This window comes from Apostichopus japonicus, chromosome 9 (genome assembly GCF_037975245.1).
Source record: "Apostichopus japonicus isolate 1M-3 chromosome 9, ASM3797524v1, whole genome shotgun sequence".
NCBI lineage: Eukaryota > Metazoa > Echinodermata > Holothuroidea > Aspidochirotida > Stichopodidae > Apostichopus > Apostichopus japonicus.
In genome coordinates this window covers 30284746-30299491 of record NC_092569.1, presented here as the reverse complement: position 1 = coordinate 30299491, position 14746 = coordinate 30284746, and the positions used below count along the sequence as shown (strand labels likewise).

Sequence of the window (14746 nt, the reverse complement as noted above, 5' to 3'; positions counted from 1 at the left end):
TAGACCTTCAATTAAAAATACTCAGAATTTTTAACTTCGCGAAAGGACAGCAGTGTTACGAAAAATAACAAAACGTCTTAAATTTAACCACATGTATTGGAATAAAAACAAAAAATTAGCTCTAATCGGTTCTTCTTTGCTTAAATACAGTATTCTTTAAAATTTGCTCTCATGTAAAATACTTAGAGGTAAAGCTAATTTATACATCTCAAACGTGTTTTCATTACACACCAATTTTTCAAAGTCAATCAAGTTTCGTGATATGGCCAGGAAAAAGTAATCTCGTTTCAAACTTATGAGTATATCGCTCCCCACATATCATTTACAGCACGTCAGTTCACATGGATTCCCTCCAGTAGCCAACCCAAATTTTCAAAGATACAAATTAAAGCTATTCTCTACAATTTTGGCTACGAGTACGATAACTAAAAACAGAGATTAATTTATCTCAGCGATAACTAAAAACTAAACTATAATATTTTATTGTTTTCAGATTATCGAGTTAACATTTTCTTTTTGTTAAAAATCCAATCATGAGATTTCCTCTCGAAACAGAGCGATATTCGGCACCTTTGTTAAAATGTTTTAATTTTTTTCCCATTTGTTATAATGCCTTGCTTATAGTTTATATTTCGATATAAACTACATACTAATAACTTGATATTCATATGCATGAAGGCAACATCGCTTCAGCTCTGTTATTATGAAATGATTTCCGAACAGACACTTGATTGCTCGTCTTTGTTCATGTTATTCTTATGAATACATTAAAGCAACATCTGCGTTAACTAATCTAAAATAAGACATTTCTATAATCCAATCACAAAGATGCTTAATTAACTTCCATTTCAAATATTCAACAGTTGGGAAACTACAGTGAACAAAACTATAATGACAAGGTACATCCTTTAAATTAGGTATCTATTACTTCAAAGGGGTGGTTCAGGTTTATTCAAATTTGAAGAAATGCTCAGCTTAACGTTTGATTATATTGTTGTAAACTATCATTTAAACGCAAAAGTTTCAGATATAAAATTCTAAAGAGCACCTAAATATTTACTTCTTTCACATATGCTCATAGAGATCTCTTTAAAAGATATCGTTAAACGTGTGCCAAAGTTGAAAACAGTCTGCAACAACATTTCAGAACGAATTATTAAAGATTAAAGACTTCCACAAAGCCAGAAAAAAAAATCACAAATCTAATTTTTCAGGCACAGCGTTGTGGTTTTAATTGCTTATACGAAAGAATGGCATGATACGCGATCATGAAAATGTCTCCGGCGATTTGGGTGGCTACCTTCCACTTTTCTCTCGTTTAGTGTTTCTCATTTCCTTCAGTTAGGCTATATATTGTTAGATATTCCCAGGAAATATAATCTCAAAACTCCGTTATTTTAAATATGATGGATATTAGAGCAGAAAAAATGGAAGACATGTTCATTTATTTTATTTTATTTAAAATGATAAAGTTTGTAAAGCAAAAACTCAGTCACAAGCCTTTTAAAGTAACAGTTAAATAAGATTGATTTCCTGAATAATTATTTCGAGGAGAAATATAACTTGACCAAAGGTAACTCCTTGATACCAACTCAGACTTAATGTCGTTCTACAATGCCAAGATCAGAGGTAAATTTAAAGGAAGAAATACTATTTGATTGTGAATGAGAAACTTAATTGAGATATTTTTATATATCGTTAGCTAAATAAAAAAGTAACAGAAAATGTGCACATCCCTAAATATTCTCATATGGCATTCAATAAATTAATTTAAGAAACAATAACATAACTTTCGTTTAAATTACTTTTATGAACATTGCACTGTTTTAACTTGTGTTTTGAAACAAAATGAAACATCTTTAAAGTATCGTATTGTTTGTCGAATGTGTGCGACTTGTTTAATTGTGTATTCCTAATTTACGTGTCGCTTTATAATAATCACATGTGCAACGACGTTTACGTCTAGAAAGCATCAGCGATTAAGTGATAATAATTACAAATAATAGTATTGTAAGAGCTTTTTTTAAGTGATACTGTTATTACAGGATCTTTAATTGAATAAACTAGAAGATTAAGTGGATTAGAAGTCTCTTTCTAATGGAATAGACGTTTAAAAATCACACTCAAATTAAAAGCGTAGTAGGATGTTTCATTAGTATTTGTGTATTCAAACCAAACAAAAAGTAAGACAATAAAAACTGTCTAAAAGCTGTATGCCTTATCAAATAAAAACAATTGAATGGAAGAATTCTATTTTTTCTTCCATTAAATCAGTTATATTACATTATAGCTACAAATTGTAGCCGTATTCTGGATATAATGCGACAAGCAAATCTAAAATTTCACACGATCATACAAAAAGCACTAAAGGTCATATTACTACCGGTATAACTCAGTGCAGATGCAGAGACAGTTTCTAAAACTAAACTGATTATTATTCTGGTTTATTATCTCTTCATCTCTTTATCTCTTCATTTTTTAGACACAATAGTTTACCAACATCCTTAAAAAAAACTAAACATTTCTTACATTGTTTACAGTAAAATGTAATGTAATTCAGTATAAAAAGGGAAACCCTCCCTATTCTTAACAAAACATCGAATATAGACTTTTACAAATTAAACAAAATAAATTACATTACACTGTATTTAAAGGTCTCTTTTCTAACACGTTGCAAAAACTAGAAAGCATTAACATAACATTTATCACTACTCCATGTATGGTAATAATTCGCTATATGTGTTGAACGATATCCAATTAAATTCCTCCATATCATGTTTTGTGGCTATCGTTCGAACGAGCATGATATTCAAGGGAACAAACGGCATGTGATACTCACCATTTGGTGACAATAAACACAATGTTTGATACAGATACAATAATAACGTCGCACACCGTCTGTGCTTCCTGAATAACATTATCGACGACCAAAGAAATTTTGGCTATTTCCCAAACAAATCGCCTTGACCGCTTCGATCTCTTTGTGGAGATAGTTCTATACTGTGTATTTTACTATGTTGTCAACAACAAAGTATAAACGGTAGATTCTAATTTGTGATTTTAGGTAAGTGTAATGCCATTTTCTGTATCCAAGGGCCATATTCTTCTAGAAGGATACTAACTCGTGCCAAAAACTAACTCTTGACATGTTAGACGTGTTAAAACTATTGATAAGATGATCCATGTGTAAACATTATTTTGAAGCATTTTCACAAATTTGATGGAGACGAAAAACATCAGAGAACTGCTAAAATTTCAGAAATGATCTTAAGCTTGTTCTCTGGTTTTTTCAGAGAATTGTCTAAGTTCACTCTTGGAAATGCTAAACAATATGTTTTTGTCTTGACAGATAACATCGTCTTTTTAACTGTCATATGTTCGAATGTTCTAACATGTCTATGTCAATATTACTCTGAATTACCAAACAAGAAAAATGTATTTGTTGAAGCTGCTTCCGATCTTTTAATCTGTTACAAATTTAAAGCCGAGTATTTGTTCAAGTCTATAATCCTCTATTGCAGAGTAATATCACACTATGGAATTTTGGTCATGAATGAATTTTGGTCTGAAAGAAAAAAGATTAAATTCCTCATTTCTTCCTTAACTCCCTCTTTTTCTTTTATCCTTTCTGTTGACATTCTTTATCTTTTGCAATTTTTATCATCATCATCATGTTATAAAAGATACAATTTTAATGCTAAAAGTCTATTTTTCTTACTGTACCACGTAGATTTGTTGAGGTAGAGTTACTAGGGTTGTCATACATTCGCTGTGCCTAAACGTACTTCTACCATTTGGCATTGTAGATAAGTTTGAATGGCGGTGAACCAAAAATATAAAAACAAATTTACAGGAAGAATATTTTTGTTGTCATGTGAGGGTTCAAAACAGGGGGTTTCAGTTATCATGAAATGTGGGCCACAATCATATGCAATGATAATGTTATTTGTTTTGCCAATATTTTAGTATTCGTAACCAGCATGCGTTTTGATGTGAGTAGCAAAATGTCTTCTATCTTAATTTCCTGTCATTGTGGGACATAATTCCACCCGTGGGAGACTTGATCCAGTCCAACCTAGCTCGATGTTACTCTTTGCAAAAGGACTACATATTTCCAATTTGACCTTTGTCACAGTTTGTGTGTGCAATACGTGTGAGAATAACCCATATTGTTGGAGCCGATTCCGACTTTTTCTTTTATCGTTTTTCTGCGGTACGTCGAGTGAAGTTTTAGGTCGTTCTATAATGGTATGTGTACAATTTTCGTGAGCAATTTTGGGTCAGCACAGTTCAAACGTAATATCCACAACATTAAGCAGGTTTATCAGAGGAATAATTGTTTTGTTTTTTTACGTTTCGTGCTATCGTTGCATGAACATTAATTACGAAGTGCTAATGTTGTTGGTTCTTTGTCTTTGCAATGGAGCATATTTTATTCATAGCAATAAGAAAAACGATCTCTTGCATAAAGTAAGGTCGTGACAGTGTTTCCACTTTGAAGAAATTCCACTTTATAACAAACTAGGTCTGCTATAAGAAGGAGCATAATGCCAAAAAAAGGAGATAGCTGGAAAGGAATTAACATCGTTATCTTTCGAACAAAAAACTAGATAAACGGATCTAGTGCCAATCAAAACTAGTTTTGAAACGATAATCGTTTGTGATATCGGTATCGTCCGATACTTGCAATATCGGCGGCATATTGGTATCGGTAGAATTTAACCTCATTGACAATAACGGCAAACCGATATTGAACATTACCTTCTTTTTTTTTCCACAACAAAGCCACATCTTGTTTCTTGCGATGATTTATTAATCTGTCCTACCTGGGCTAACAAGCATAACGCAAGTTATGAAAAATATTTACCCATCTAACGATATAATAATCTGTAAGCATACCAGTCAGGCTACCTAACGCTACGTACATAGCAGTCTTTGTAGCGCTTTAAAGTAATAATAAAGTAGTAGCTCATCACTCTCATTTGCACACTGCTTCTAAGTCCTCAGCTGAGAATAACAGTTATAGCACGTGGACATCCCCTATTGAATCATTCCAAAAAAAAAGATGTATCTTTTAAAAAGCTGAAAAGACTATCATGGGTGTATTTTGTTAAAACATAAATTACTCTTGAAAAGATTTTATTTTGACAATCAGAGTTTGTGTATCACAACTTGGTACCGGTTAGTTAACGAATAATTCAAGGACGAGGCACTTGTTAATTGGCTAGGCTTAGTTGTCAATATAGCCGGCAAATGGTAGGATATAATATTTACGAAAGTTAAAGAAATAAAGAAAATGTTGTGGTTTTGGTTCTGTTAAGCACAAAGAGTATTGAAAGTTCTTAGCCAGGATATGCTAATATCTTTTCTACATGAAGTCAGTTTTATTCTAATTCGATGTAATCTTTTAATACTTTTTGCTAAGAAATTCGTGGCTCAATGTGACGACAATTTGTATAATACTTGCAGCTTAAGTTTTGAACATAGTGGGTCAAACAGAGTAACGAATCGTTCAACAGCAGTAACAGGAAGAGTGGACTTGTGTTTTTCCAAGAGCAAAATGCTAGCACACAGTGTCTATAGCATATCATATTGTTGGGGACTATGATCGTTCAGTTAAAAAGAGGTTAGGGCTAGTATTATAGAATAGGCACAAGGGAGTTATCAAGTGGTTACTGTTTGTGAGTTGTGCAATATAATATTTTACGATAGCCGATAATAATTCTGATACTTTATGTATTGAAGTATGACTTGTAGTGCAATTTGACATTCATTCTGGCTGTTTAAAAATATCAGTATCGGTATGGGTCCGATATTGGGATTGAAATATCGGATATCTGCCAAATTCGATATTGGCGATATCGGCACAACACTAGAAACAATGATTTCAAATAGAAGCTTAACTGAGCTTCTGCAGCGCTGCTACAATTGTTTATTTAGTAAGATACATTAATACATGACTATGAACTTACCTTACAAGAAAAATGACACATTTTAAAGCTCATTGTGCACGTAAGTATCAATACACGGTAATCTTAGTCAAACAAGAATAGCTGGGACGATGTAAATGATCCCTACGTATTATTATGGTCTGTGAAACACAAATGCGTTACAACTCATGTCTGAAATGTTCTAATGTCAAAATATAACTTGAACAAAGAACATCTGTCTGCATTAGGCAACAAAGCTGTTTAAGGAAGCAGCCATCTATTGCCTTTGTTCCTAACGTGAACTTACGTATCATACGATAGAGTATAGCTGTAAAACCAGAAAAAAAAAACAATAATATAATGTTTCCTGGAAGAAAGTTGTACGCTGTAAGTGATCATTGACCTGTGAAACAGATATGGAATATAGACGAAAGAAAAACATTATTAAAAGTGGTGATCCGGAGAATTTACAAGAGTTTAAATCGACTTTACTCTTAAACTAACATACTTTGGACTAGTTTGCGAAAGGTCAATCTTTTCCTAAAACTGGTTTTATTAACATTTGATTTAATCTGATCCTGCTTAGTGTTGGCTGCAATACTCTATATGTCTTGTAATGTATTCAGTAAATGTCTTTTTTTTTACAAAGATAATCGTCAGTGCCGAGGAAAGTTCTTCAGGTTGGTGTATTATTTATCTTATTTTATTTATCTTATAATAAGAAGTAAACTCTATAAGTAACATCACTTATGTATTATAAACCATGATACCTCAGTTGGACAACTTGAATGGCTGGAAATGTTAGCTTTTTAATGGTCGCTCTTGACGTTTTGTTTTTCAATCCTGTCACTATTTCCGAATATCTTTCGAGGTTGATTTCCTCTGAGTAGTATACTTTTGATCTTTTCATATCCTACGTGCCACATCGATATTTTCTCAGGTATGGTAAACGAATGGGATTTGCCTGTTTCCGTGAGTCTTTTGATCTCACTTGGATATGATTGATAACTACGGAAGCTTGGTAAAACAGAAATTCAAGTTACTTAGTCTCTGAATTTCCATTGCAGGCTGAAAACTGTCAGATATCAAATATCAAATATAAGTTACATCTGAGAATTCAATAACGTTTATCTCATTTAATTTTAGTCGCGATATCTTCGACTGAATGGTAGTTGGGTAATAGTTGGTATTTAAACTGATGTATTGCCTTAACTCACTTCGTAACGAAACCGGTTTACTTACAACTGGCCCAGAATCTTATATTAATAAAAATAATAACATTAATTCATTTAGATCTGTTTAACAGCGATATGTTTCAATGCGCTTTACAGACGTTATATTACCCCTGTTCAATAATAACACGTCCCAGAGAGAGTCCCTCCAAACAGCTGCAGCTATATACTGCGCCCAATGAAAAGTTACCTCACATGTTCCCATTTAACCCCTGGATGAAGAGTGGAAATTAAAGATAAAACATCTTAGGCGATATTTTCGTTAGATGAAATTATTTTTCAGTCACAATAAAATTTTAAATTTGTTTTTACTTTCCATCCAGGGTCTTTATACTTTGGCTTTCAACAACCTGCGTATCCGAGAGACTGCAAAGAAGTATCGAATGCATGTTCCTCTACCCAAAATACATCCGGAGTGTATCTTATTAAACCAGATGGCTATCCGGAACCATTTGAGGCTTACTGTAATAATGATTTTGATACTGGTGGATGGACGGTAGGGATGATTACTTGATGTCTCATTTTCAAAAAGTTTTGTAAAAAATTACTTCAATTTTTATTACAGCATTATATAGCAATGTAATACAAAGTCGTTATTCTAAAAATAATCTTGATATTTTTATCGAAACGAAAGTTTGAATTAATATTTTCAATATTGTGAAATTTAAGAACAAGGCTGTACTTAGGTACAGTGTAGTTCTTCTTTTAAAGAAGCCAAAACTACAAACTGTAGTTAGAAATAATAATCTAATTTCTGTGTAGTTGTTAGCAACAAATCGCATTGCAGTAGGGAACGAATAATAATTATTCAATCACGTCCCAGTTAACGCTTAACTTTTTTGATATTCGTTGTAGGTACTACAGCGACGAAGATCGGATTCTGTAAATTTTTATAGAAGTTGGAAAGACTTCAGAAATGGCTTTGGCTTTCTAGGGAGTGAGTTTTGGATCGGAAATGAGAAAATTGCCGTCTTAACAAATCAAAAACGGTACCAACTGAGGATGGACTTTGAGAACGTTGCTGGAGAAAATTACTATGTAACATACGAAGAGTTTCGTATCTCAGATGAATGGGGGAATTATTATATCTCTAGTTTAGGTACATTCGAAAGATCAGATGGTAAGTGCCTTTTACATTATTATTATTATTAAATATACAGCCAAAATATTCAAACAAATCGTAATCACTTATAAAATGAGAAACGTAAACGTGCAGAAAATGAAAGGTTTATTCTGAAAACGATGGGATATTTTGGAAGTAAATTACATGTCAAATATGTTTTGAAGAAACTGCTACAATATATATAGTGTACGAGTATACATATAGTATAGGCTATCAGCGAGTACAACGGCGCTACAATACATATCTTAACAATTACAACATGATATGAATATGAGTGCGAGGACAAGCTTTTAGTGAGAGTTCAAATACTTAATCTTACATTAGTATCCATACTAGACTTCCAAAATGCCTCTATTAGCTACAGTGTGATTACACACTCACTAGAAGACTGCTTCGTACAACACCGACCATGGCTCTGAACAAGGAACTGTACCTAACATTTGTACAACAGTGGCAGGTACGTCTCCCAGTTTGATCAGAACAACCAACGAACAGAAATTTGATGTTGTATTAATTATCATTGTCGTCAGAAATCAGGACACTCACACCGAGAGAACTCTGAAGGCATGACTACCTGGTTTCAGACGAATTGCACAACAAATTATAGTATTTTATCTCGTTATATGGAATAAATATTAACATTAATGTGACTAAGGAACGGCCACTAACTATTTAAAATGTTCTACATTTATTCGAGCAGCGTCTGAATGTATGTTTCTTTCCTTTAACATTCTGACAATCACGTATTTAATGATAACAAACTATGCTATGCCACACATGTCCTATTTGCCGTGGCTGTATCAGGTTACTATTATTTACATATTTTTTTTCTTTCCTGTTCTCTAGCAACAATCCCTGAATGGTGTCCAGCTAATGAGATATTTAGCAATGAGACCTGTGAGAGGACTTGTGACGACCCCGATACTTGCATCTTGGCTACATCTCGCACAGAATCAGAGCAATGTGTTTGCGTCGGTGAATATCTGAGACAGCAAGAAGAATGCATCCCTCTCAACCAATGCAACTGTTTCGTTGCTGACAAAAGAAGTGTGTTAGGGGTAAATACGGTTCTTTAAGGGCATTTTAAGTGCTTTCCTTTAATGATTTTTTTCCATATAATAACAAGCAAATATTTTCCTTAGATTTATCTAGGAAGCACAAGACTACTACTACGGATATGCATGCCCTTATAAACCTTACACTAAAATGCATGGATACTACTAACGATATTTTTGCTGTGAGAACCAATTGAAGGCCTAATGTATAGTCGCAATAGGCCGTTTTAATGCAACATTTAACGGCTACCTGTTCATAACGAACCCCGCGGACTCCTACATCGGAGTTGGCTTCAAAGACCTTATAAAAGTTTCATTAAGATCCATACCCATACCTACATCACTTGAGGGGATTTATCATTGGCCACCCACCGTTGCAATCCTGTACATTTCACTGTGACAACCGCAATTTCATAATTCATTTATTAGTTGATGTTTTTCTTTTCGCTGAATATCCTAACTTAGGAGGGCCACTTTTACATCAGTTCAAGATGTACACGAAAATCAACTTGTAGGAACAACCGGCTTGTTGAGGAGAGTTACCAGTGTAGTAGTCACGCAACCTGTGATACGAGGAACGGTGTCCGTAAATGTTACTGCAATCCAAACTACCAAGGGGACGGGGAGACGTGCATCCACAACTGCTTCGTTGCTGAAATAGGAAGTGTATTAGGGGTCAGTACGGTTCATTCAAGTCTTTTTTCATAATGATTTGTTCTTAATCATTGTCCATATAATACGAAGGAAACCTTTACTATTTATACTCGTCGATAATCACATTACATTTAAAGATAACCGAGTAGCGTGCGCATCGTGGTTCGGCAGGTGCCATTGACCGATTTTTTTTTGTCGCCAGTCCAGCCAAAACTGTCAGTCGAGATATGTATTACGTTTAGTCGGGAATCACATGACCACTCCTACGGCTGTGCATACACTTATAAGCCTGGCAAAAATTGCAGGAATATCTTTTTACACAGTCTTGCGGTTAGAACTATTTGTATGCCTAATGTATAATCGCGATTAGCCGTTGAATAAAATATTTGCATCTCCTTTTTATGATGGATCCAATCGTCCCCTACATCAAATTTGGCTTCAAATACTTTATAAAACTTTCATAAAGGTTCATACCCATACCTAGATTATTCGAGGGGGGTTCATCATTGCCCACCGACCGTTTAAATTCTGTACATTTCACTTTACAACCGCATATTCAAAATTTGTTGATTAGTTTGTTTCTTTTCGGCTGAATATCTTTAATCAGGTTGGCGATTTTTACGTTAATTCAAGATGTACACGAAGATTAACCTGTCGAAACAGCCAGATTATAAAGGAGAGCTACCAGTGTAGTGAACACGCAACCTGTGCGGAGAGGAACGGTGTCCGTAAATGTTACTGCAATCCAAACTACCAAGGCGACGGAGAGACGTGCAGCCACAACTGCTTCGTTGCTGACATAGGAAGTGTATTAGTGGTCAGTATGGTTCTTTGAGGTCATTTTTATAATCCTTTTTACTCAATCATTGTCCATATAATCAGGAGCAAACCTTTACTACTCATACTTGTCGATACTCATATTACATTTACAGATAACCGAGTGGCGTGCGTATCGTGGTTGGGTAGGGGATATTGACCCATTTTTTGTCGCCAGTCTAGTCAAAACTGTCAGTCGAGGGATGTATTATATTAAGTCGGTAATTACGAGACCACTCCTACGGGTGTGCATACACTTATAAGCCTGGCAAAATATGCATGGATACTTGTTTTTACAATTTTGTGGTAAGAACTATTTGTATGCCTAAAGTATAGTCTCGATAAGCCGTTGAAGCAATATTTGCAGCTATTTTTTTTTAATGCAGGTCCCTTCGCCTCCTTCTTCGGAGTTGGCTTCAAATACTTCATAAAACTTTCATAAAGGTTCATATCCAAACCTAGATTACTCGAGGGAATTTATCATTGGCCACCCACCGTTGAACTTATGTTCATTCCACTATGACAACCGCAAATTCATCATTCATTTATTAGTTGTTGTTTTCTGTTCGCTGAATATCGTAAATTAGGAGGGCCACTTTTACATCAATTCAAGATGTACAAGAAAATCAACTTGTAGGAACAACAAGCTTGTAGATGAGAGTTACCAGTGTAGTAGTCACGCAACCTGTGCTGAGAGGAGCGGTGTCCGTAAATGTTACTGCAATCCAAACTACCAAGGAAACGGATTGACGTGCCGCCACAACTGCTTCGTTGCTGACATAGGAAGTGTATTAGGGGTCAGTACGATTCACTCGTCTTTTTTATACAGTTTTTTCTTAATCATTGTCCATATAATTAGAAGGAAACCTTTACTATTTATACGTGTGGATAATAACGTTACATTTACAGATAACCGGGTGGCGTGCGCATCGTGGTTGGGCAGGGGCCATTGACACATTCTTTCGTCGCCAGTCTAGTCAAAACTTTCAGTGGAGGGATGTATTACGTTTAGTCGGGAATCACGAGACCACTCCTACGGGTGTGTATCCACTCATAAGACTGATACAAAAATCCATGGATACTTTTTTTCACAGTCTTGCGGTAAGAACTATTTATAGGCCTAATGTATAGTCGCGATATACCGTTAAATGTGATATTTTAGCAACTTTTTTTTTTTGGGGGGGGTCCGGATTCTTTCGCTTCCTACTCCAGAGTTGGCTTCAAATACTTCATAACACTTTCATAAAGGTTCATACCCATACCAACATCAATCGAGGGGATTTATCATTGGCCACCCACCGTTTAAATCCTGTACATTTCACTGTGACATCCGCAAATTCATAATTCATTTATTTGTTGTTTGTTTTTCTTTTCGCTGAATACTTTAAATTAGGAGGGCCATTTTTACATCAATTCAAGATGTACACGAAAATCAACTTGTAGGAACAACCGGATTGTAGATGAGCGTTACCGGTGTAGTAGTCACGCAACCTGTGCTGAGAGGAACGGTGTCCGTAAATGTTACTGCAATCAAAACTACCAAGGGGACGGAGTGACGTGCATCCACAACTGCTTCGTTGCTGACATAGGAAGTGTATTAGGGGTCAGTATAGTTCATTCAGGTCATTTTATAAAGCTGTGTTCTTAATCATTGTCCATATAATCAGAAGTAAACCTTTAATACCCATATTTGTCGATAAACACATTACATTTACAGATAACCGAGTAGCGTGCGCATCGTGGTTGGGCAGGGGACATTGGCCCATTTTTTTTTTTGTCGCCTTTCCAGTGAAACCTGTCAGTCGAGATATGTATTACGTTTAGTCGGTAGTCACGATTCTACTCCTGCGGGTGTGCATACACTTATAAGCCTGGCAAAGAATGCATGGATACTTGTTTTCACAGTCTTGCGGTTAACACTATTTATAGGCCTAATGTATAGTGTCGCGATACGCCGTTGAATTCAATATTTGCAGTTACATCAGAGTTGGCTTCAATACTTCATAAAATTTTCATAAAAGTTCATACCCATATCGTTCGAGGGGAATCTATCATTGGCCACCCACCGTTGAAATCCTGTACATTTCACTGTGACAAACACAATATCATAATTTGTTTATTATTTTGTTTCTTTGTGGCTGAATATCCTAAACAGGTTGGCGATTTTTACGTCAATTCAAGATGTACACGAAGATCAACTTGCAGAAACAACCAGATTATAGAGGCGAGTTACCAGTGTAGTGATCACGCAACCTGTGCTGAGAGGAGCGGTGTCCGTAAATGTTACTGCAATTTAAACTACCAAGGAGACGGGGAGACATGCACCCACCACTGCTTCGTTGCTGACATAGGAAATGTATTAGGGGTCAGTACGGTTCATTCAAGTCATTTTATAATGCTTTTTTCTTAATCATTGTTCATATAATTAGAAGGAAACCTTAACTAGTTATAGTTGTCGATAACCACATTACATATACAGATAACCGAGTGGCGAGCACTATGTGGTTGAGCAGGGGCCATTGACCTAATCTTTTGTCGACAGTCCAGTCAAAACTGTCAGTCGAGGGATGTATTACGTTAAGTCGGGAATCACGAGACCACTCGTACGGGTTTACATCCACTTATAAGCCTGACCAAAAATCCATTGATACATTATTAACAGTCATGCGGTTAGAACTATTTGTAGGCCAAAAGTATAGTCGCGATAAGCCGTTGAATGCAATAGTTTCAGATACTTTTTATGGCGTGTCCCTCCGCCTCCTACTTCAGCGTTGACTCAAATACTTCATAAAACTTTCATAAATGTTCGTACCCATACCTAGATTACTCGAGGGATTTATCATTGGCCACCCACCCTTTAAATTCTGTATATTTCACTGTGATAACCGCAAATTCATAATTTATTTATTAGTTGTTGTTTTTCTTTTCGCTAAATATCTTAAATTAGGAGGGCCACTTTTACATCAATTCAAGATGTACACGAAAATCAACTTGTAGGAACAACCGGCTTGTAGATGAGCGTTACCAGTGTAGTAGTCACGCAACCTGTGCTGAGAAGAGCGGTGTCCGTAAATGTTACTGCAATCCAAACTACCAAGGGGACGGACAGACGTGCATCCACAACTGCTTCGTTGCTGACATAGGAAGTGTATTAGGGGTCAGTACGGTTCTTTCAGGTCATTTTATAATGCTTTTTTTCTTAATCATTGTCCAGATAATTAGAAGGAAACCTTTACTCTATATAGTTGTCGATAAACACATTACATTGACAGATAACCGAGTGGCGTGTGCGTCGTTCTTGGGCAGGGGACATTGACCCATTTTGTTGTCGCCATTCCAGTCAAAACTGTCATTCAATGTATGTATTACGTTTATTCGGGAATCACGATTCCACTCCTACGGGTGTGCATACACTTATAAGCCTGGCAAAGAATGCATGGATACTTGTTTGCACAATCTTGCGGTTAACACTATTTATAGGCCTAATGTATAGTGTCGCGATACGCCGTTGAATTCAATATTTGCAGTTACATCAGAGTTGGCTTCAAATACTTCATAAAATTTTCATAAAAGTTCATACCCATATCGTTCGAGGGGAATCTATCATTGGCCACCCACCGTTGAAATCCTGTACATTTCACTGTGAAAAACACAATATCATAATTTGTTTATTATTTTGTTTCTTTGTGGCTGAATATCTTAAATCAGGTTGGCGATTTTTACGTCAATTCAAGATGTACACGAAGATCAACTTGTAGAAACAACCAGATTATAGAGGCGAGTTACCAGTGTAGTGATCACGCAACCTGTGCTGAGAGGAGCGGTGTCCGTAAATGTTACTGCAATTTAAACTACCAAGGAGACGGGGAGACATGCAGCCACCACTGCTTCGTTGCTGACATAGGAAGTGTATTAGGGGTCAGTACGGTTCATTCA

The 14746-nt window shown here is 35.6% G+C and overlaps 1 protein-coding gene across 1 annotated transcript in view; it reads left to right on the top strand.

The window, feature by feature from the left end:
- The window catches only part of LOC139972940 (uncharacterized), a 30444-nt gene that overhangs the window by 10938 nt on the left and 4760 nt on the right, over nucleotides 1-14746 (top strand). Inside the window, exons 4-13 of the mRNA XM_071979258.1 lie at nucleotides 7486-7658; nucleotides 8018-8282; nucleotides 9132-9343; nucleotides 9806-10015; nucleotides 10602-10811; nucleotides 11398-11607; nucleotides 12204-12413; nucleotides 12966-13175; nucleotides 13758-13967; nucleotides 14519-14728. Coding sequence (XP_071835359.1) covers nucleotides 7486-7658; nucleotides 8018-8282; nucleotides 9132-9343; nucleotides 9806-10015; nucleotides 10602-10811; nucleotides 11398-11607; nucleotides 12204-12413; nucleotides 12966-13175; nucleotides 13758-13967; nucleotides 14519-14728 — 2120 coding nt within the window. The remainder of the gene's footprint in view (nucleotides 1-7485; nucleotides 7659-8017; nucleotides 8283-9131; nucleotides 9344-9805; nucleotides 10016-10601; nucleotides 10812-11397; nucleotides 11608-12203; nucleotides 12414-12965; nucleotides 13176-13757; nucleotides 13968-14518; nucleotides 14729-14746) is intronic.